The sequence below is a fragment of the Myotis daubentonii genome, chromosome 21 (genome assembly GCF_963259705.1).
Source record: "Myotis daubentonii chromosome 21, mMyoDau2.1, whole genome shotgun sequence".
Lineage (NCBI taxonomy): Eukaryota > Metazoa > Chordata > Mammalia > Chiroptera > Vespertilionidae > Myotis > Myotis daubentonii.
The window spans coordinates 209178-229821 of NC_081860.1; the positions used below are offsets into that span (position 1 = coordinate 209178).

At 54.5% G+C, this 20644-nt stretch overlaps 1 protein-coding gene across 1 annotated transcript in view; it reads left to right on the forward strand.

Moving 5' to 3' along the window:
- Positions 1–20644, forward strand: part of SCAPER (S-phase cyclin A associated protein in the ER) — a 162673-nt gene that overhangs the window by 124498 nt on the left and 17531 nt on the right. The window contains exons 26-29 of the mRNA XM_059678318.1: positions 5020–5252; positions 7979–8134; positions 15278–15515; positions 17176–17325. Of these exons, the coding sequence (XP_059534301.1) occupies positions 5020–5252; positions 7979–8134; positions 15278–15515; positions 17176–17325 (777 nt within the window). The remainder of the gene's footprint in view (positions 1–5019; positions 5253–7978; positions 8135–15277; positions 15516–17175; positions 17326–20644) is intronic.

The following is a 20644-nucleotide window of genomic DNA, read 5'->3' on the forward strand; positions in this document are numbered from 1 at the left end:
GAATCGATAAGGGGCTAATACCCAGCATACAAAGAGCATCCCTACAAAATGGTTACTAATTACAAAGTGCGCGTACGTTTATGGTGGACAAACCTGGCTCACACCACCTTGTCGCGGGGTCAAAGTGAACATCACCAGATGCACAAACACACTGTCTGCTGCACCGGACGCCGCAGCGAGAGCCCAGCAGCGCCTCTGCAGCTGCCGAGGAGGCGTGGTGTGACTGACCGTGCGGCATCAAGCTGACCACAGGGGGACATCCTCCACCATGGCCTGCAGTCTTCAGCGAGTCTCAGATAGATGCTCGGTGGCAAAATGTAGCTGCAGGAAGAAAACTGCAGATGGAAGGCACGGAGGGTTCCGCCAGCGGTGGAAGGCACGGAGGGTTCCCTCAGCGGTGGAAGGCACGGAGGGTTCCCTCAGCGGTGGAAGGCACGGAGGGTTCCCTCAGCGGTGGAAGGCACGGAGGGTTCCCTCAGCGGTGGAAGGCACGGAGGGTTCCCTCAGCGGTGGAAGGCACGGAGGGTTCCCTCAGCGGTGGAAGGCACGGAGGGTTCCCTCAGCGGTGGAAGGCACGGAGGGTTCCCTCAGCGGTGGAAGGCACGGAGGGTTCCGCCAGCGACGGAAGGCACGGAGGGTTCCGCCAGCGGTGGAAGGCAGAGGGGGTTCCCTCAGCGATGGAAGGCAGAGGGGGTTCCCTCAGCGATGGAAGGCACGGAGGGTTCCGCCAGCGATGGCAGGCACGAGGGTTCCGCTAGCGGTGGAAGGCACGGAGGGTTCCGCCAGCGGTGGAAGGAAACAGCCCTCACCCCTTTGTGTCTGGCTGAGGGAAGAGCAGCGAGCAGAAGCCTGAGAGGAAGGAACCTGTCGAGGGTGAGACTCCTCCACGTTCACGTGGGCTCGTGCATCCGAAAGCGGGCGAGAGGGGGGCCTGGGAGGAGAGTGAGACAGAGCAGGAGGGGCCAGGGAGGAGACGGTGGACGGGGAGGGGCCCACAGGCCTCCCAGCCCCTGCAGGGACGCGTTGGCGGCCTGCCTCCTGCCTCCTGAGGCCCGTGCAGCGCCTTCACGTTTGCACTCGGGCCTCTGGCTCTCCAGTCAGTGGAAGAACAGTCACACAGGCATTAAGGCTCATTCAGGCCGCTCAGCCCTCGTGGGGTTTATGGGAGGTGGGAAGTGGGCGAACAGCGTGCGTCCTGGCGGCCTCTGCTCCTGCCCAGGCGCTCTCACCTGAGCAGCAGTTGCCTGGAGAGGGGCAGCAGCACTAGCTCCCGTGGACGCCTCATCTCGGCACAGCACGCTGCAAGGTGTAGGCTCCCTGAACGGTCGCGTGCTTTCTCCTGCGTCTCGGCGATGCGGTTTCACATTCCTGTGTTGTAAACGTGTGCTTCAGGGTCGGCAGTGTCTCACGAGCATGCCCTTCCCCTGCATCCCCGCAGTCTCACTCCTAGCTGTTCACCCAAGAAAAATGGAAACATTTCCCACCAAAAAAAAGACTTGCACAGAAATGATATTAGACATTTTATTCATAAATGACTACATTCCTAAACAGCACACATGGCCACCAACAGGTGAAATGACAAACAGATGTAATCCAAACACTGGAATAATATTTAGCAACAGAAATGGATGAACTGTTGATATACTCAGCAACATGGATGAGTTATTCATAATTCAGGAAGCATTACTCTGTGGGGGGAAAGCCAGATTAAAGTCTACCTATTTTTTTTTAAATATATTTTATTGATTTTTTACAGAGAGGAAGGGAGAGGGATAGAGAGTTAGAAACATCGATGAGAGGGAAACATCGATCAGCCGCCTCCTGCACACCCCCTACTGGGGATGTGCCCGCAACCAAGGTCCATGCCCTTGACCAGAATCAAACCTGGGACCTTTCAGTCCGCAGGCCGACGCTCTATCCACTGAGCCAAACCGGTTTCGGCTAAAGTCTACCTATTTTTATGGTCCCGTAATATGAAATGCTAGGAAATGCCACATAACCTACGATGAGACAAAGCAGATGGGTGTGCCCAGGGCCCTGGGGATGGAGGACATTGACTTGGAAGGAGCACAGGGAATTCTGGGGGCGATGAAAATGTTCTGTTTCTTGATTATGATGGTTTTGCACAGGTATGTTCCTTTTGTCAAAATTTATTAGTGCACACACTTAAAATAGGTGGTTTACAATCAAATTTATTTTTAAAATATGCTTTTGCAAATGTGGCTAAATGACATCAATTAACGAATCTGTGTAGAAGAGTGTAGTTCATTGTATGCTATTCCGTGGCTTTTCTGGCGGCTTGACATCTTTTCAAAGAAAAGGTAGTGTATGAAGGCTTATGGAGGTGGTGGCATGAGGTAGAGACCTAGAGGAAGTGGGGGCGGTCACAAGCCCGCCTGGGGGAGGAGGGTTCAGGGGGAGAACCACCGAGTGGCATAGAGGCCGGAGGCGATGGGGCCGTGCGCAGGTCGGGAAGGGCCTGGTTGGCTTTAACTGTGCAAGAGGGGAAACACCAGCAGAGGAATCTGACTCAACATTTATAACAAAGAAATTTAAAACCATATGACTACTGAGGCCTGTACCGTAAAGTTTGCTAAAGTTATATTATTTAGGACTTTGGCTACTTAAAATATATATATAAACAGAGAATGGAAGGCATAATAAATATATTTAAAAGGATAATGATATTTTGAATAAAATATTATGTCCTCTTTATTGTTTGTAGAAATTTTACAAAGATAATATTGAAAACTTAGTAGCCATTCCCATGCAGTTTCTTTTTATACTTTCAAGCCAAGGAAATCATCATGGTTAATATCCGTTATGAGCTGTGGTTTTATTGCAATATGACACGAGCATAGGTGTTTTATAAAAGACCAATGGTGAGAGGACTGTTGCGTGTCCAAGGACAGTTTGCCAAGGGACAGGAAACAGTGACCACTATGTGGAAACCTGTGTCCTCTCACCGTGCTTCTCCTTCCCCCTGAGCTCTCCCTGTGTCTTGACCGGCGCGTTCTAAACTGTCAGTGCCCTGTTGGTTCTCAGTGAACTTAACTCATCTTCTGACCATTGCGAACACACCATACAACTAAATATAGGTAAACCCGACTTCACAATGCTAAAAATCAGTTGGGTCGAATTACCACTGATTACCAAGTTAATTTTCTCTCTCGTGGAATCATGTTACAGAGGATGGATTTATACCGCTAATAAAAGCATCTTTCTGTATTGCAAAAAAGAATTTAGAACGTTCCTGCAACCACTTTGGTGGTAGGAGGTGGTGGGGGGAAAAGAATCTGAGCTTGTCTTTTAAAAGCGAAGATGACTTTAATTTAATTTTGCTAAAACACTTTGCCTCAGGGGCTTGGTCCCATAAATATTGGGTTTCTCCTTGGAATGGGTTTAGAATAAGCGCGTAGCACTTACTCCAGTCCCAGTGGCTTCTTTGGATCATGGTTTCCTTAAATAGAAGATGGAGAAATAAAAAAGACTGAAAGGGAAGATTTTGTGATAAGCATACACACATGAAATCACATTGTAGTTTGCTGGTACATTAAGAGTAAGACAGTGACGGTACCAGTGTGCGCTGCATAAATAAACGAAGGGAATCCCTTTCATCCATAGGCGAGAGGCTGTGGCTTTATTCTGCCTGAGGAGCAGGTTCCCAGGGGCCAGAGCTCACAGCGGTTGTTTTTCCCAGGCCAGGCCGGTGCTCGCCAGCAGGGTAGTTACAAGTGCTGCGCCTGCTGGGAAGGTCGCCTGCCCTGCCCCCCATAGACCACCCACCCGGAGGGAATGCGCTCCAGGCTCCGGTGGGCCAGGTGTGCAGTGGACAGGGCCGGGGCTGGCGGGGAGGCGGTGGGCTTGCACACCTTCCCTAAAGGCCCTCACTGGCAGCTGTGCGGCAGGAAGTTCAGACTCCGGTGCTGGCCCGTGAGCGCACAGGGCTGGGTGCGTTTCACACTCGGTGTCCCACAAGCGCCGGGTTCTCTCACCCGGGCAAGTGACCGATACCCAGCGGACAGAAGACAGGACAGAGCCCTGCCTGACCAGAACACCTGCACGGTGCAGCTAGTTCTCCTCAGGGTTCCTTGTGTCGAATCTCGCTTTGAAGATTAGAAAGAACTTCTGGCCTCACTAAAGACAAGCCCCTCCTTGAATTAATTCAGCCACTTTTGAATTTTTTTCCTGGATGAAATAAGCAAAAGAAAACTCCATTCTCAGCAGTAAGGATCAATACTAAGTGAGTAAATTAGGGAAAAAAAGATGTGGAAAACCATGACGATGTGATTGAGTTGATGTAAGACTGACAGACGGTTGGGAATAGGAATCATGATGAGAAAGGGAAGGGCAGCCCAGGGCTCTGATTCACCCCAGACCTGACCAGCCTGAGCCGCAGGGTTCTTCGTCTGACTGCCAGGTTGTCAGAGAAGCTTTTCAGTTTGTGTTTACTTTATGAGAAACTGCCAAAATGGTGTTTATAACATTGGGCTGAAAGCCCCAATGAAGTAGTGAATTGGCCCTGGCCGGTGTGGCTCAGTGGATAGAGCGTCGGCCGCGGACTGAACAGTCCCAGGTTCGATTCCGGTCAAGGGCACGTACCTGGGTTGCAGGCTCCTCCCCAACCTGAGGCCTGGTCAGGGCTTGTCCAGGAGGCAACCAATCGATGTGTTTCTCTCACATCAATATTTCTCCCAGTGTTTCCCCTCTCCCTTCCACTTTCTCTAAAAATCAATGGAAAAAATATCCTCAAGTGAGGATTAAAAAAAGAAGCTGTTGTTACCCCTGTTTTACAAGTGAGAAAACTGAAGGTGGAGGTAGACCTACTCAAGGCCATGCAGCTCGCGAGGGCAGAGCTGAGGTTTGAACTCCGCAATCTGACTTCACAGCCAACGCTCGCACATTCAGAGCCAGCTCTAGAATTTCAGAATTATTTATGATTCCAGAAATTTCCACATCATCTCTGTCCATTTTTGGTGGTCTTACTTAAACATAATTACTGTATTTATTTCCTTCTAGGTTTATGTTCCAGATGAGAATAATGCTATTTTGGGGAGAAATACAAATAAGCAAGTTTTTGAAGGTTTGACAGCTGGACTTCTCAAAGTCAGTTCTATGGTCTTTGGCTGCCTGATTGCCAGTCGACCGGATGGAAACAGCCGGCCAGCGACACCAAAGACATCGACGGAGGAAACGAAAAACAGACCCTCACCTGGTGATGCCTTTAACAGTCGCGTTCAGGACCTCATCAGGTAAAATGGCTAGATTTTAAAATACTTTCTTCTTTGCTTAAAAAAAAAAAAAAGTTAAGGTAATTTAAGCCTCAGGGCCCCTGTGATGGCAGTGGTTCTCACAACACCAGCCTCTCATTCCTGGTAGAGAATACGCGACAGTGTGTAGGGAGAAGGAGCACTTGTTAATGGAAAGGACTGGAGCTGGTGCTCATCTGTCATTCTTGCTATTTAGATATTTTAAGATATGAATATGTTGTGTCCAGGTTTTCTAACGTTCTTGCTGTCAGCTCTTTTCCACTCAGAGGATCCCTGAGAACCCTTCTGTCCCAGATCATCTCGCCTGTAAGTGTGGTGCAGACTTCACCAGTCACAACAGCTGCCGTTTACGGGCTCCCGTCTGATGTGCCGTGCTGAGTGGGGGAGGGTTTGCCGCCCTGCAGGCGAGGAGATGCTCAGGAAGGCCCTGTTTTGACTCTAACAATTGAGCAGGTTGATAATGACTAGCCTTTCTTTTGTTTTCCAGTAGATGGAGCTACAGCCCAAGGTTCTGTTTTCTCTTACCTGAGCTACTTGCAGGAGGAGGGGGTGGGGGGAATGACTGGGTTAGGCGTGGTAGCCTGGGTTCAGGGAGCGGGGAGCAGGGTGGTTGCCTCTGCTGTGTCGGGTGCTTGGCTCTCAGAGCACCACCACCACGACCAGGGCAGGGGACGTCTGGGTTGCTGAAACCCCCCCTGCTACCCCATCCCTGTGACCGCTGGCTCTGCTGTGCTCTGACAGGGAAGCCGGAAGCTCCGGCTCCTGCTCTGCTGCTGCCCCTCACCCCCCATCGGGCCAGAGTGGTGGCTGCTCCAAACTCCTCCTTGGCCGGGGCCACTGGCTCAGCCCTGGCAGCCAGGCGTCCCAGCTGTGCGCGCCGTTCCTGTCCTCCCTGCCCGCCTCCCCTCCGCGTTTAGTACACCTGCCTTCATAGGTACCACCGTGCGCAGTGCTGATCGGGGAACCCTTGGTGGCTAATAGGTGACGTGCCAGCTGTAAATGTGAGGGGACACTCTGCGTGATGCCCGTGTCCACGGGCCTGTCTTCATGCCGGGACCCCCGGCTTCCATTGCCGTCGCTTGTAACATGTGGGACTCAGCGTGCGACACCGCCAGCTCTGCTTGTTTGTCAGGACTGCTTAGCTGTTTGCTGTGCTCTGTGGTTCCATGCAATTGTTTTTGCTGTTTCTATAAGAAATGCCATTGGAATTTTCGCTGAGGGATTGTACTGAATCTACAGACCTGAGCCTCTTTTCTTTCTTCTGTCTCTGCTTGTTTCTGTCAGCGTGGGTTCTGCATGTAACTAGCGAGGGGCCACCAGCAAGCCCAGACTCCCATCTCTCAGGGCCGATAGCCCAGTGGAGAGAGATTCTTCCCGTGGTCACAGCCAGCTTCCCCGAAGATGCTGAGGGGTCCCCCACAGGTCATGGGCCCCCGGGACTTCCCCTGTTGCCACGGAGACGATGCTCAGCCTGTCCTGGAGCACAGGCTCTGCAGGAGGCACAACACTAACGGCCCCCCGGCCACGGGGTGGGGAGGGGGGACACGCTGGGCATGTCCGTGGGCCTGTCTTCACGCCGGGATACACACAGGGGAAGCAGGCGGTCACTGCCCGCTCCCTGTGGGCTGTGAACACAGTTCACTGATGGTCATGCAAACACTTTCTAAATCGGGAAGTTCTGTGCGGATACAAGGTTTGGTTCTGTTAGATCTGATCGTCATGCGACCCTCCGTGCCTGCATGGCCGCCTGTGAGTTTTCCTCGTTGGAAGGGGACAGGGCTTCCTGGTGTCACCCCGAGCCGCTGCTCGTAGCCCGGGGAACGCACTCCTGGTGCCGCAGGAGAAGGCGGGCATCCAGGATCCTGCACCTTCTGTGACCTTGGAAGAGGCTCCAAGCAGGAGTGATTCCTCAGACTCGCCTCCTTACCCAGAGGGGATGGGATGCAGTTAGGAGCAGACGCCTAGACTCCTTCACACGCATCCCTGGAAGTTAGCGTGTTGATGTTCAGAATGGCTACATGCGTAGTCCTGTCCTTTCATCCATGTAAATGCAGTAGCACTGAGTCAGAATAAAACGTCTAAGCTAAGGTGATCTACAGGGTCATTATAGTCTTACATGTTATTTTCAGTGATGGCTGCTCTGAGGACCCTTACAGCAGCTGCTGCTGTTCTTCCGCTGTGATGAGCAGCTTGGAAACTGCAGTGGACTGGAACGGTGACGGTGCCTCCTTACCTGTCAGCGCTTAGGGCGGCACTTCTCAGAGCAGAAAGCAGTGAGCGTCTCACTGTTGGTCCCGTACCCATAGTGTCAGGGTTGTAAACAGGGAGCCTGCCGTTGGCAGTAGGTTTCAGTTTGAACAGGGTGTGTGGGCAGCATCGAGTTTAGGAAGCACTGACCTCAGGCGTGCAGAGGTCATCACACAGCTTCCAGCTATGGCCAGGCTCCAGACCCCACGGATGGTCAGGTGATCCCGTTCGGTCATCTTCCTGGAAAACCAGTGTTAGAATAACTCAGAGAGAAGAGAACCACTTATAGAAATAGCTCATTCCTCAGGACTAAATCTTCAAGAAGGTGTCACTTGAGAAGTTTTACTCAGCCGTGTGCTGTGCTTGCTTGTTTGAGGACCGAGCTTCTGTTGGGTCGGGTGGGTCTAGAAGGGAAGGTGCAGCCAGCCGGTGCAGGTGCTGACGCTTCTCTGCATTTGCAGCTACGTGGTGAGCATCGGCCTGGTCCACAAGCTGTGCGGCTGCTTCCTGTCCGTGCAGGGCCCGGTGGACGAGAACCCCAGGTTGGCCTCGCTGCTGCAGCACGCGGCCGGCCTCTTGCAGGGCGCCTGCACGCTGTGCTGGGCTCTCACCGGAAGGTAAGGTGCCTCCTGAGGTCCGTCTGGACTGATTGTGAAACTTCTCTTCAATTTTGGGAATTTGGGGTCATTTCCTAGGGAGGCAGGTGGTCGGTCATCTTGGCCCCTTCTTTGCGGTCCTGCCTCTGCCCTTATTGGCTTCCCGTATGGAAATGGGCTGAGCCTCCTGTCAGAGTCTGTTTTCCTTGTTGCGTCATGAACTTGACTCGCTGATGGGAAAGACCTGAGAGGCCAGCCGGAGCCAGAGGAGTCAGGCGGTTCTGTGCGTCGGTGCGTCAGCGACAAAGCCCCACCCCGATCAGGCAGGTCCTCAGCCCGGCACAGCCTTGGGGTGCCGCCCGTCTTCACCGCCATGGGGTGTTTATTCTCCCCTTCGCCCCGTATTCCACGGGGTCCCCAAAATCAGTGGCTCCCTGAAGTCACACGTGACCCACGGGCATGACTGTAGCGGGTGTGCACTGTCCTCCGGGAGGCCGGTGACCCCACCGCAGGGCGACTCAGCGTTTCCGATGGCCTTGGGACTCGCCTCCGGGATACGAGGATTTTCAGTAAAACAATTTCCTTACAATTAAATTACAAGCAGCACTGCATACAAATCATTTTTTAGGGGCTTTTCAAGAATAAAACTAGTTACTGCCCCAGCCGGTGGGCTCAGTGGTTGAGCATCAGCCTATGAACTAGAAGGTCACAGTTCGATTCCCGGTCAGGGCACAGGCCTGGGTTGCGGGCTCCATCCCCAGTGGGGGGCATGTAGGAGGCAGCCGATCGATGATTCTCTCTCATCATGGATGTTTCTCTCTCTCTCCCTCTCCCTTCCTCTCTGACATCAATAAAAACATATAAAAAAGAATAAAACTAATTATTGAAACTTCTAAAAGTCTACACGCTTAAAGAAATATTATCCATATTCGGTGTACACAGAATGCCCCTGACTGTATTCAGAATATCTTAAAAGACAGAATTTTTTTCTAAAATGAACCTTCTCCACATTCTTTGTGTTGTGCATGGGACCTCTAAGCCATCTGTTCTTCCTGAGTCTCACCCACCCCAGCCTCATGTCCGTGAAGATGAAGACTGAGGGTCGGGGAGCCAGGCGCGGCCTGCAGCCAGCGCTCCAGTAGTCGTTCCCTTCCTGAGCCGGTGGGCACACAGGGAGTGCTGTCTGTGGGTCTGTGACCGGAGAGAGCAGGTGCCCGCACACCACACAGAGGCTCTGTGCCCCCCGCTCGCCCCATGCTGTCCCTTCCCCCAGGGAACCCCTCCTGACCCTGGCTCTTCTGTGTGCACAGCACGGTCAGTTTGAGGGAGCTGCACCAGACAGGCACTAGGAGAGAGGCAGGTGAGGTACTAGATGGGCCCCACACAGGGGAGCCCTGGGCGCCGAGAGGGAGACCGACGGGAGGTGTGGACGCCCTGGGGATTGGATTGTCTCCGAGGGGCGACAGGACCACATTTCTGTTACAAAACGCCCGGCCCTGACAAGTGCACGAGGAACCGGGGGCGGGAGCCTGTGGGGGCAGGACTAGGGGGGCCTGTGGGGACAGGGAGTGGGAGGGACGTGCCTGGCTTGGAGGACGAGGGAGGAGGACGGAAGGGAGGGATCCAGAATGACTCAAGGGTCTGACTTGAAATGTTTGAGTGGCAGATGGTATAGTCCCAGCCTAGGCAGTGTCAGCGTTTTCCATGGAGGCCTCCTAGACGTGCCTAAGGGCTGTCCCCGCGGACTGAAGTCTGTGTGTGTGTGTCTGCGTGTGCGCACGGGCAGAGAGAAGTACAATTGTTTCGATGAACTTAATGCCACTGGATTTTAAATAAATTAGTGATTAACTCTTGGTTGTTTTTAAGAATTCTTAATCCATTTTACCCAATATAATTTTCTTCTTAGCAGTGACCCCTGGTTGCTGCTCTCCTCCCCTCCTTCAATCCCTTGAGTTTTCTGGCACCACCAGTACCTCCAATACTTACAGACCATGTCGCTCTACTTCCCCTCTTTGTGAAATTATATTTCTAAACTGTAAACTGCAGCAGCCTGTTGCAAGCACTTGGTTACCTGTGTGACTCAGTGTCCGCGAGGTCACGGCCGGGTCAGGAGCGCGTGTGGCTGCGGTGACTGGGAGTCATGCACCGGCACCTCTGTGGGCTGCAGGAGCCCTGCCGCGTCCAGGAAGGTGTGGCCTTAAAGCCCAGCGGGAATCAGAGACAGAGGAGCCAGAGGCCCCAGCCTGCCCCCTGCACGGCGCCCGCCCTGAGATAATTAAGTGCCCGCCTGAGAGCACAGGCCTGGGTCTGCTGGTGGCCGCCTGTGGGAGGGCGATTAGCAGGTGGGCCTGAGCCTGCTGCCATTGTCCCTTAATCTCCTCATTTCTCCCTGGCTCTCGGGGAGGCCACTTGGGTGTGAGAATGTGCACGGCTCATCCTGGCTCCGGGGTGGGGAGAAAAGCGCTGCTTGGTGGTGAACGATGAACTTGCGTTGAAGCAGAAGGTGAGATTGTGATCTTCGAGTAAAAGGACTGGTTTTATGTGAGGTTTACGCCAGAATTCCCCTGGTGAGTTGTTCACAGGCTGCCCTTCTCCGTCACTTAACAGAACCCAGCGTCTGTACGAGGGCTTCCGGGAGCGCCTGTTTCTCTGGCCTTCGCTGTCACCCATTTTCCATTCTCAGTCCGAGAGAAAAGGATGGTTTTCCGATCCCTCGGCGCTCACTGAGGCCTCAGGTGCTGGCTCCTGAGCCCAGCCGGCAGGACCAGGACAGGCCTGAGCGACTGAATCACAGCCCACACGGCCTCCACTGAGCGGGCAGGCTTTCCAGGCGCCGCGGCAGGGGCCCCACAGCCAGGGGCGGGGCAGTGGGTCCTCGGTCCGGAGGCACAGCCCTGCTCCCGGCCAGTTCTGATTGCTGGTGAAGACTGTGCTGGACTCTGGAATATTTTCACACAAAGATGTTTGTCGTTACGTCTATTTGTGGTTTCCATCTTCATAGCCATCAACTACAGTAACAAAGTGGGTTCTACCCAAGGTCCCTGGAATCCTGCCCTAGAGAAAGGGAGGATCTCTGCGTCAGCCCGTTAATTCTGTGGGGACAAATGACGCCTCTCGAGTGTTAAGGGTGCTTGAAAGCCGCTTGTTCAGGCAAAGGTAAACTGTCCCCGCCTGCCTGAATTATTCATTCATTCGTTACATAAATATTTATGCAGCACTTCTCTGTGCCAGGCCCTGAGCTGGGCGTGGAGAACCCAGAGAGGACTCCGACATCGCTCCTGTCCTCAGGACCTTGTCAGCTAGAAAGGGAAAGAAGCTCCAGAGACGGAGACCCGTGGTGTGAGGCGGAGGGCCCTGCGGAGGCGAGGTACCCGGGCCCAGCTCTGCCCGTTAGAGCAGAATCGCTGGCGGAGGTCAGAGGGGCGAGGTCAGCTTAGTTGAAGGAATGAACTGTTTTCTGGAGCAACTGAAGTTCAACCGGGGCCTTGGAAGACAGGAGGGGCCGCAACGTGTAGAGTTGAAAACGGAGTAAACGAAGAAGACAACGACGTCACGCAGGAAAGCATGGAGACGGGAGGCCTGGCTTTCGCGGCTCTGAGACGGATGTGGCGATGCTAGTGCCTCCCAGGTCGCCAGGAGGTTCCAGTGAGACGACGAAGGTGCAGGGAAGGCGTGAGCTGCCGGCAGCGTTTGTTCTGTTTCTGTAGGTGGCGTGGGCAGGGGCGGCCCCCCTGGGAGGCAGTCAGGGAAAACCCCGGGCACCGGGCTCCCGCGAGCAGGAGGGGGGCTGCCGGCGCCCCCACGGCTGCAGTGGAGCCTCCCGGACACAGGAGGCAGCGCCCGCCCTGGTGCGAGGAAGGAGGGGCAGAGGGCGTCGGGAGGGAGGGCCCAGACAAGGACAGATCAGGCATTTGGGTTTTTCCGAGTGGGATGGGGAGCCAGCGGAGGAGAGGAAGCATCACCTGATTATTAAAAGTGGGGGGGCTCCTGTTTACTCTGTAGACAGGGTGGGAGGGGGGTCACCAGGCAGCCCCCACGTGACCGTTTCCTCCGTTACTCGCCCGGTGGGAGCAGGTGCCTTCCTTGGCAGCACGTTGGAGCCTTTGGCGGAGTTCCTTCAGCCTCATGGCCAAACCCCAAAGATGAGAGAGGCCCCAGATAGCGGCAGAACCAGGCAAAGCCAGCCCAGAGCCCGTGGCTGTGGAAGGGACGATGAAGCTGAAGCTACAGAGGTACAGACGCCCACCGAGAGGCTCCCCGACCAGGACCGCACCTGCCAGCACCCTCCGCTCCTTCCTCCCACCTCCTCAGAGCGCACAGCTCGCTTTCCACCACACCCGGCACTAGGCGCCCGCAGCCGCAGCGCACTTCTCCTGGAGCAGGGGAGCTCATGTTCATCGTTGGGAGAGTCAGTGACTTCACCCCCCTCCCCACCTGGCACCTCCGCGGGAGTTCTCTGGGGTCCGGGCTAAAGGGGGGTCACACAGATGCCTCGGTTCCAGGACCAAAGGAGTGAACAGGCCCAAATCCAAGAGGCGAGGAGAGCGGTCCAGAAGGTCCCCGCCCTGAGGGAGGGAGGGCGGATGCCAGCAAGCCAGGGATCCAGGGGCCAGGGGACGACAGCAAGCAGGCCGGGAGCCGACGGGGGGGGGGGGGGGGGGGGGGGGCTGTCCCAGCTGCGCGTGGGGGCCCAGCAGGGCCTGGGACGGACGTGGTTTAACATCCGGGCGTGGGGGTGCCCTCACAGGTGACACAGCTGTTGCCCCGCGTGCTCTTCTTTCAGGCAGAGTCGGGTTTCAGGTGCTGTTCAGGGGGTTGATAGTTTTCCTGCTTGGATTTGGCTTTCTAATGAGCAGACATGAATATGCCACTAAGACCTCGAGTCCTAGAGACCCAACAAAAACACTTCAAACCCAGCCCTAGCTGGTGTTGCTCAGTGGATAGAGCGTCGGCCCTCAGACTGAGGGGTCCTGGGTTCGATTCCAGTCAAGGGCACATGCCTCCATTGTAGGCTCGATCCCTGGCCCTGGTTGGGAGCATACAGGAGGGGCGACCAATCGATGTGTTTCTCTCACGTCGATGTTTCTCTCTGTCCCTGCCCCTCCCTTCCACTGTCTCTAAAAATCAATGGAAAAATGTCCTCAGGTGAGTATTAACAACAACAAAAATAAAATAAAATCTGGTAAAATTGAGAAGATCTCAGAGTGTAACATACAACATTTCAGATCTGATTTTTTAGGTTTTCCATGTATTTTTAAAAGAAAACTGTATGCCTGACATGAATGAGGCCTTTTACCTTTTTTATTATAAACATTCAGGCTTAAAGTGATTATAACTGACAGTTAAGACCAACAGAAGCCAGTGGCCTGTTCGTGGACAAATGATCTGCATTTCAGACTAAATCAAAAGTAAACATTCTCTCGAGCCCCTCGGGACTGCACTAGGCTGTGATGCCCGTGCAGCACCCGCCTCGCCCCCCCCCGCCCCCCGCCCGCCCGGCAGGGAAAGGTCTTCTCCCTGAAGCAGTGACACCTGTGTGCCTTGAGCCGTCTCCATCCGTCCGAGTTCTTGGACACGCACTCGATCGGTTTTTCTGAAGGACCATTTTCGCTCCATCAGGAGAATGTTGCCAGAGATCTCGGGGTGTGTTTCTTTATGAGCTATGATTAGCGTTTCCCTCGGTAATGGAGTGGGGTAGGGAGAGGGGGGCGAATTCTGATGACTTTACTGGCTTTTTTTTCTTATGCTTACTCTTTTGAAAAAGTAATAGCGGTGAATTCATGTCACCTGATAAATGCTTGGAAAGACTAGGTATTAAGGCGCCTTAAATGTCAAAGCCGTATTCCTGAACACCTGCATGTGGGTGTGCTGACAGTCCCTTTAAAAGCGGCGCCAGCAGTAATGGGGGGGAGGGGGGCAGCCTCTCGTCCACAGCAGCAGGACTTTGGGCAGCGCAATGTCACTCATCCTCGAGGCTTCGGGCAGAAATGTCTCCTGACTTGTCACTGGCTCTCAGAGGCAGTCGGTGCTAAACAAACACAGACCCCTTGTTGGAACCTATATAATAAACCCAGACGCATTCGTCTCTGCTCCGTCTCCCATCAGGGTCTGACCCCCACCTCTCTGGCTGTGGGGGAGGAAGGGCCAACGGACACACACTCACAGCGTGCAAGGTTCTGAGGTGCCCGTGAGCAAATCAATGCCATTTCTCCACTTTTTGTTGTCCTTGAGTCCCGTAAGATAGAAAGTTTCTCCACGATGGTGCAAGGTTGCACTGCAGTCTGTGTACTCGTTTAACAGTGTTCAGTTCATCCGAGATTTGATGTCAGAGAAGGAGGCATGGAGGGGAAAAGAGGTCATCCTTCAGAGTCCTTGGGCGTCCCCTGCCCGTGCCACCAGCACGTTTGTGTGACCTAAAGCCTGTCACCTAGTCACTGGGTCCTGGAGATGGGTCCTCAGGGGGCAATCTGGGTGCCGTTTCCCTGGGGAGGGGGAGGGCGAGTGAATGATTGGCAGCCGTGGCACGAGCATCACAGGTTCCTGGTCAGTCGGTGCTTCCTGGGACCCGAGCTGAGGGGTGCGATGGGTGTGCCAACCCTGGCTTCACGTTGGCTCCAGGAGTTCATTTCCCAGCACGTGCTTCTGGCTCCCCGACATGCTGCCCCGTGGCTGCTCAGCCGATTTCGTGGTCGTTTGCATGACGCTCATCCAGATGCTTGTTGGGGAATCTGGCCCCACGCCCTGCCCTGCCCTGATGGTGAAACTGCCCCAGGGGGTTGCCATGTCTGCCCACCACCGGCCCCAGCACAGCCGTGGGTCGTGAGGCCTCTTGCCTGAGCGCTGCCTCCCCTGGTGCCCTCTGTGCCTCCTGAGGAGGCCATGCTGGTTTGGGCCTCTGGTCCCAGCGGTGTCGTGGACCCTGTCCAGACCTGGAATCTAACAGAGCAGGGCTACCCCGGCTTCGGAGACCGGAGGCTGGTGGCGACCTCAGCCCTGGCGGCGCTTGCTCAGTGGGCACAGCGGCCGGGGTGCCTCGAGGGCTCTTGCTCCCTGTTAACAGCGCAGATGGTGTGCTCTCAGCGCCTGCTCGTCCTGCTCCACGCGACCGGCAGACATGCTGCCATCCCGGAAGTAGAGGTAAAGAGTTGCGTGTTTCTTTGTCAGGTCGTACAGCATATTCGACAGCAATCGCCAGGACCTCACGGGACTGACAGCGGCTCTTCAGGCCACGGACCTCGCGGGGGTCCTGCACATGCTCTACTGCATCCTGTTCCACGGCACCATCTCGGACCCCGGCACCGCCAGCCCCAAGGAGAGTTACTCGCAGAACACGGTCCAGGTGGCCATTCAGAGCTTACGTTTCTTCAACAGCTTTGCAGCTCTTGACCTGCCCGCTTTTCAGGTACGAAACACGGGCTGGTGTTGGTGTGACCGACCACACGTTCATGTGCAGGGTAGCTAGGATGGGAGGGTCTTCCTCCGGACTGGGCACGAGGAATAGCTTCGATAAAGAGATAACTCACAAGTCGGAGGGTCACCTGAAGGACACCGCGAGCCCGCACACAGTAGGCCCTCGGGAAATGCGGGCAGCGCAGCTTGTGGAGGTGGAGGGTGGAGGCCACGCTGTGGGGAAGCGCAGAGTCGCAGCGGCCAAGCCGGGTGCTGTTGGGTGAGCCTCGTCGTGCAGTAGTAGCATGTTTCACTAGAATGTTTTCCGGCTTCCATTCCATTGTACACTAATAAGGCTGTCAAAATGTTTTGCCCCTTCAGTGCAGAGTGTGGTTTCACTCTGAGTCATGGTGGCACGGATGGCCCTGAGGTCCCGGATGTTGTAGATCGTCTAGCCTGACACTTCTTACAATCGAAGGTGGTCTCGAGAAACAAATCAATGTACTGACTAGGCCATTAATTCTGGCTAAAAAGGAAATATAGGCTCCTTGAGAAATTGGTTTAATTTTTATATTCAAACTTACGTGCCCCTTGACCTGCACTTATCAGTGAGGTTAAACGGAGGGCACGGGGTCGCAGCATGCTGGACGCAGCTAATTAAATAGGGCCGAGCGAGAAGATGTCACTGCTTGATTTAAAGGGCGGGGGCCTCCGAAGTCCCCCTGGGACTGGAAACATGTTGTCTCAGGGCAGTGACACCGAGACAGAAGACGCTCTCACACTGAGCAGTCATTGTGTGTCTGTTCACCACCAACAGGCAAAGCGCGTTCAGGGAAACTTCCCAGCCGGCACCGACCTGGCCTGCTTCAGCCGGCCACGACCTCAGATCACAGATGTGTTTAAAGCGCTGCCTTCCCGTAGCCAGCAGTGGGCTCCCTCCCGTGTGGGCCGCGGGCCTTTTCTGTGGGCTCGCTCTCCCCTTTGCCCTCCTGTCACTCTGTCTGTCTGACATGTTTATTAAATAGAAGCCCGGCTGTGCAGGCAGACCCCGCTCTCCCGCGCCCACCGCCCCAGCCCCAGCCCTCAGAGGGGCCCTGGAAGCCTCGGAGCTGGGGAGCTGTTTGGGGGGGACGGGGGCTGACGGTTGGGTGTTTCACATTATTTGGGAGCCTTGGGTTCACAGAGCTGTGTATTTGAGTAATAACTAGTTATTTATGTTCCCTTTCTATTTGAACGTAAGTAAATAACTAGAATTATATTTGTATCCCTGTGTACAAGAAAATGTTTCCTCCAGGAAAAAAAGTATTGGAAGTGAGCTAAATGATAGATTTACAGGCGATTTTCCATATTTTGATATTTTTCCAAATTTTTCACAGTGAGACTATTCGTACACAGAGAAAAAACGCCTTCCTGAGGAGGGAAGAAATAACCCTGCTTAGGTGTCTTGTCCGTGTGGCCCAGGCATTGGGTCGGCTCTGCTCCGCCTTCTGTGCCTGTGCAGGTTGAACCCCGCGTTTATCAGTCACTTGTTGGCACAAGGGTCCCCGAGGGCTGCTGCGCCTCGTGCTCCGAGGCTGGACGCGCTTCTCCGGCTCCGGCCGTGGCAGCGCGGCGGTCTCGCTGGGGGAGCCTGGCCCCGCTGGGGGAGCGCTAACTGCCTTGGCCTCGGCCAGTCTGTCGTAGGGGCAGAGGGCCTGTCCCTCGCGTTCCGGCACGTCGCCAGCTCCCTCCTGGGCCACTGCAGCCGCGTCTCCTGTGAGAGCCTGCTTCACGAGGTCATCGTCTGCGTGGGCTACTTCACTGTCAGCCACCCGGATAACCAGGTAAGAGCCGGAAGGTTCCGGAGGCTGCGCCCCAGCTCTGCGAGTGGGGTATGGGAGTGAGGGAAGGCAGGCTCGCCCATCGGGCCTGGTGAGGGCCTCCAGCAGCCCCAGGGAAGTCGGGAAGTCCCTGACTTCTCTCCAGAGAGGCTGGATCAGCCTTAGGTTAACAGCGGGGCCCCTTGTCGAGCTGGACAACGAAAATGTTTTAATAGAACATGGCTAAGCCACACAGCGGCACCTGCTCTCCTGCCGCGGGATTCGGGTGCTGTCTCCGCAGACGTCTTGTCGTGGTGAGCTAGAGCCCCTTTCTGCTGGGCACCTCGCAGCCAGGACTCCCGCCCCTATGGCACGGCTCCCGGCCCTCGGCCTCCCCGCCCGCCCGGGAGCCGGAGGCCGCCTGCCTGGTGGTGGCGGAGGCGACCTGAGGCAGGCTCCTGAGTCGTTTTGCTTTTAATGGTTTTGATTATTTGGTTTTTGAGCAAGATTTCATTTGTAAATAGGATTCTGCTGCTTTAAGAAGTTGGGAGAATTGTGTTACAGATTTTGTGAAAAAATAATAAGGCACTGTGTTCCACCTTATTTGTGAAACCAGAGTTATGGCATAAAGAACATATCAAATAGTAATTCCTGACAACCTCATTTATCTGTCTTTCTTATCGTGTAACTGGAAGGTTGTCCCTCCCCCGCCCCCGCCACCCCTCTCTGAATATATTTACATAGCCGCGGTCATGCTGCACGTACACTCCTGTCCCGCTTTAGACACTTAACCTGTAACAGAATCATTCTTTACAAGCATCATTTTAGTGTCTGAATGGCAGTATCTTATGTGGACAGCCCGTGGTTGACCTAACAGTTTCCTGTTTTAAGTTGTTTACCATATGTTACCATGACACCTGCTGCACTTACAGAGGCGAGTGATTTGTGTGTGTGGTACTATTTTGCTGTGTACAGTTCCACAGCAAAAAGTTCAGTTCTATGGACCTTAGAAATAAAACTGCTAGTTATTTTATCAGCAAAAATGTGTTTAGCCCTAGCTGATTTGGTTCAGTAGATGAGTGTTGACCTGCAGACTGAAGGGTCCTGGGTTCGATTCTGGTCAAGGGCACATGCCTGGGTTGCAAGCTCGATGCCCAGTAGGGGGCGTGCAGGAGGCAGCCGATCGATGATTCTCTCTCATCATTGATGTTTCTGTTTCTTTCTCTCTCCCTTCCTCTCTGACATCAGTAAAAAAATACTTATATTTTTAAAATGTGTTTATTTGGGAATAGCAGATAATTGCCATTCTGGATAAGCATGCTGTAGCAAAAGACTATATCGCTAAGTCCAGAAAACAAATGAGAACGTTACTTTATAGAGGAAAGACAGGGGACCGCAGGGGAGCTTTGGAGAGAAGTCCATCGGAGGAGCGGGCGCGCTTCGCTCATGGGGGCGATGCTTCTCCTTGGCTGAGTTGCCAGGTTTCCGCCGGCTGGTGTGTGGCTGGGGGAGGAGAAGACCTTCTCTCCCTGGTGGCGGAAACCCTTCCTGCTGGGAAGGCAGGGTGGGTGCTGGGTGCTGGGTGGTGCTGAGCACGCCCGCTCCAGGCCCCGACGCATCGCACAGGCGGTTTCTTCACGGCAGCCAAGGTGCGGCACCGTTTGAAGCTCCGCTAACCACTCTGGGGTGAGAATTACGGAGCTCGGAACCGTGTGGGCTTTCCGAGAGTCACGGGCTGGTCCTCTCCTGTCGGTGGAGCACCTGCGCCGAGTCTCTGGGCTCACCAGGCAGGATGGGAAATGGGATCGGGAGCTGGTGTGCGCAGGTGGCGGTGACAGCCGACCTAGGCCTGCAGCCAAGCAAGAGTGAGCACGCGGAAACAAGAAAACACGTTAAATAGCAACACGAGGAGACAGACCTGGTGCTGGCCAGTGCCGCGTGGGTGACTGTTCAGGGTGCGCTCGCTGTGAGGAGGAAATCAGAAAGGTGGAAAGAGCCAGGCATCCCTGTCAACCCTTTGCCTCCCAGAAGGACTGGATGCCAACCCGGACACCCACTTCCGGGTCAGGGGAAGGTCAGAGAGGCCAGTTCAGCCCAAGGCAGTGGCTGAGGTGCAGCGATCTCTGAGAAGAAAGAATAGGGTAAAATACAGCAGAAATCGTCAGAAATATAAACGACAGTAATTGTCAAGCACTGAGCACTGGGCCTTAAATCCCTGATATTTTAGAATTCTTCATAAATGGTTCCCATCCGCGGCCCCGGGACCCCGGAGCCCTTCAGTGCAGCTGCAAGTGCAGGAATTGTCCTGCCTCGTGGACAGTGAGGAACTGGGATTCTGGGGTGATGCCAGCCCTGAGATGGCGTAAGAACCACTAAGACCAGGACTAGATTCCAGGTCCTGCAAAGCCCACCCCGTGTACGTTTCATTTCATCCCGTGTCGCTCAAGGAAATCGGATGTCCACAGCCCCATCTACTGGTGATCCCTGCCGTGTACCCGGGCCGGGAGGGTACCCAGGCATTGAGAGGCTGCCACCCTGCGGGTCCTTGCGCCTGGACATCTGTGTGCCTGACGTCGGAGCCGCAAAGGTCCTGGGAAGCTGTGAGTGCGTGTCTGATGAGCGCCGGATGGACCGCAGGCTCGGAAACGAGCCTGGAGCCTAACCCCACTCCGTCCCTGGCTGTGTGATCTCAGAGACAGCACTTTCCCGCTGGAGCTGGGACTTTGTGGCTCAGCTAAGAGGTAGATTGGTTCTGGAAATGGATAATGGTGATGGTTGCACAATATTGTGGATACAGTTAATGCCACTGAATTGTAGGCTTAAACATGGTTAGAATAGTAACTTTCATGTATTTGCCACGATAAAATCAGTTTTAAAAAAGTGGGTGGTGCTGGGTGCTCCCCCGTGAGCCAGGCCCACGCTGTGCTGTCAGCTCACGGCTCTGCATGAAGGACCCGCACCCATTCAGTCTGTGAACTGGCAGGACCGAGCCCTCAGGCCCGGGGCGCCTTCAGCAGACAACCTGCCGTGGAAGTGGTGCCCGCGTGTGGGGGTCACCTTTCCAAAGGGTCGCCGTCTCTCATGAAAACGTTGGGTCAGATCAGAAGCATCCGTCTGTTGTGTGGCACGTCAGGACTCGCCGTAACTTTCTTCCCATTTAATTATTATAATGAGCACAGTTAGCATGTGCCGTGAGCCCTTCCCCTTATTTGCATTTTATATGGGATAATTAAAAGTGCCCTGATAATTACATTAACTCGGTGACAAATGACCTGACGGCCTGCGTACTGCTGGATGGGGAATAAGCGCCTTTGCATATTCATTTTGGTTAGTGACGGACGTT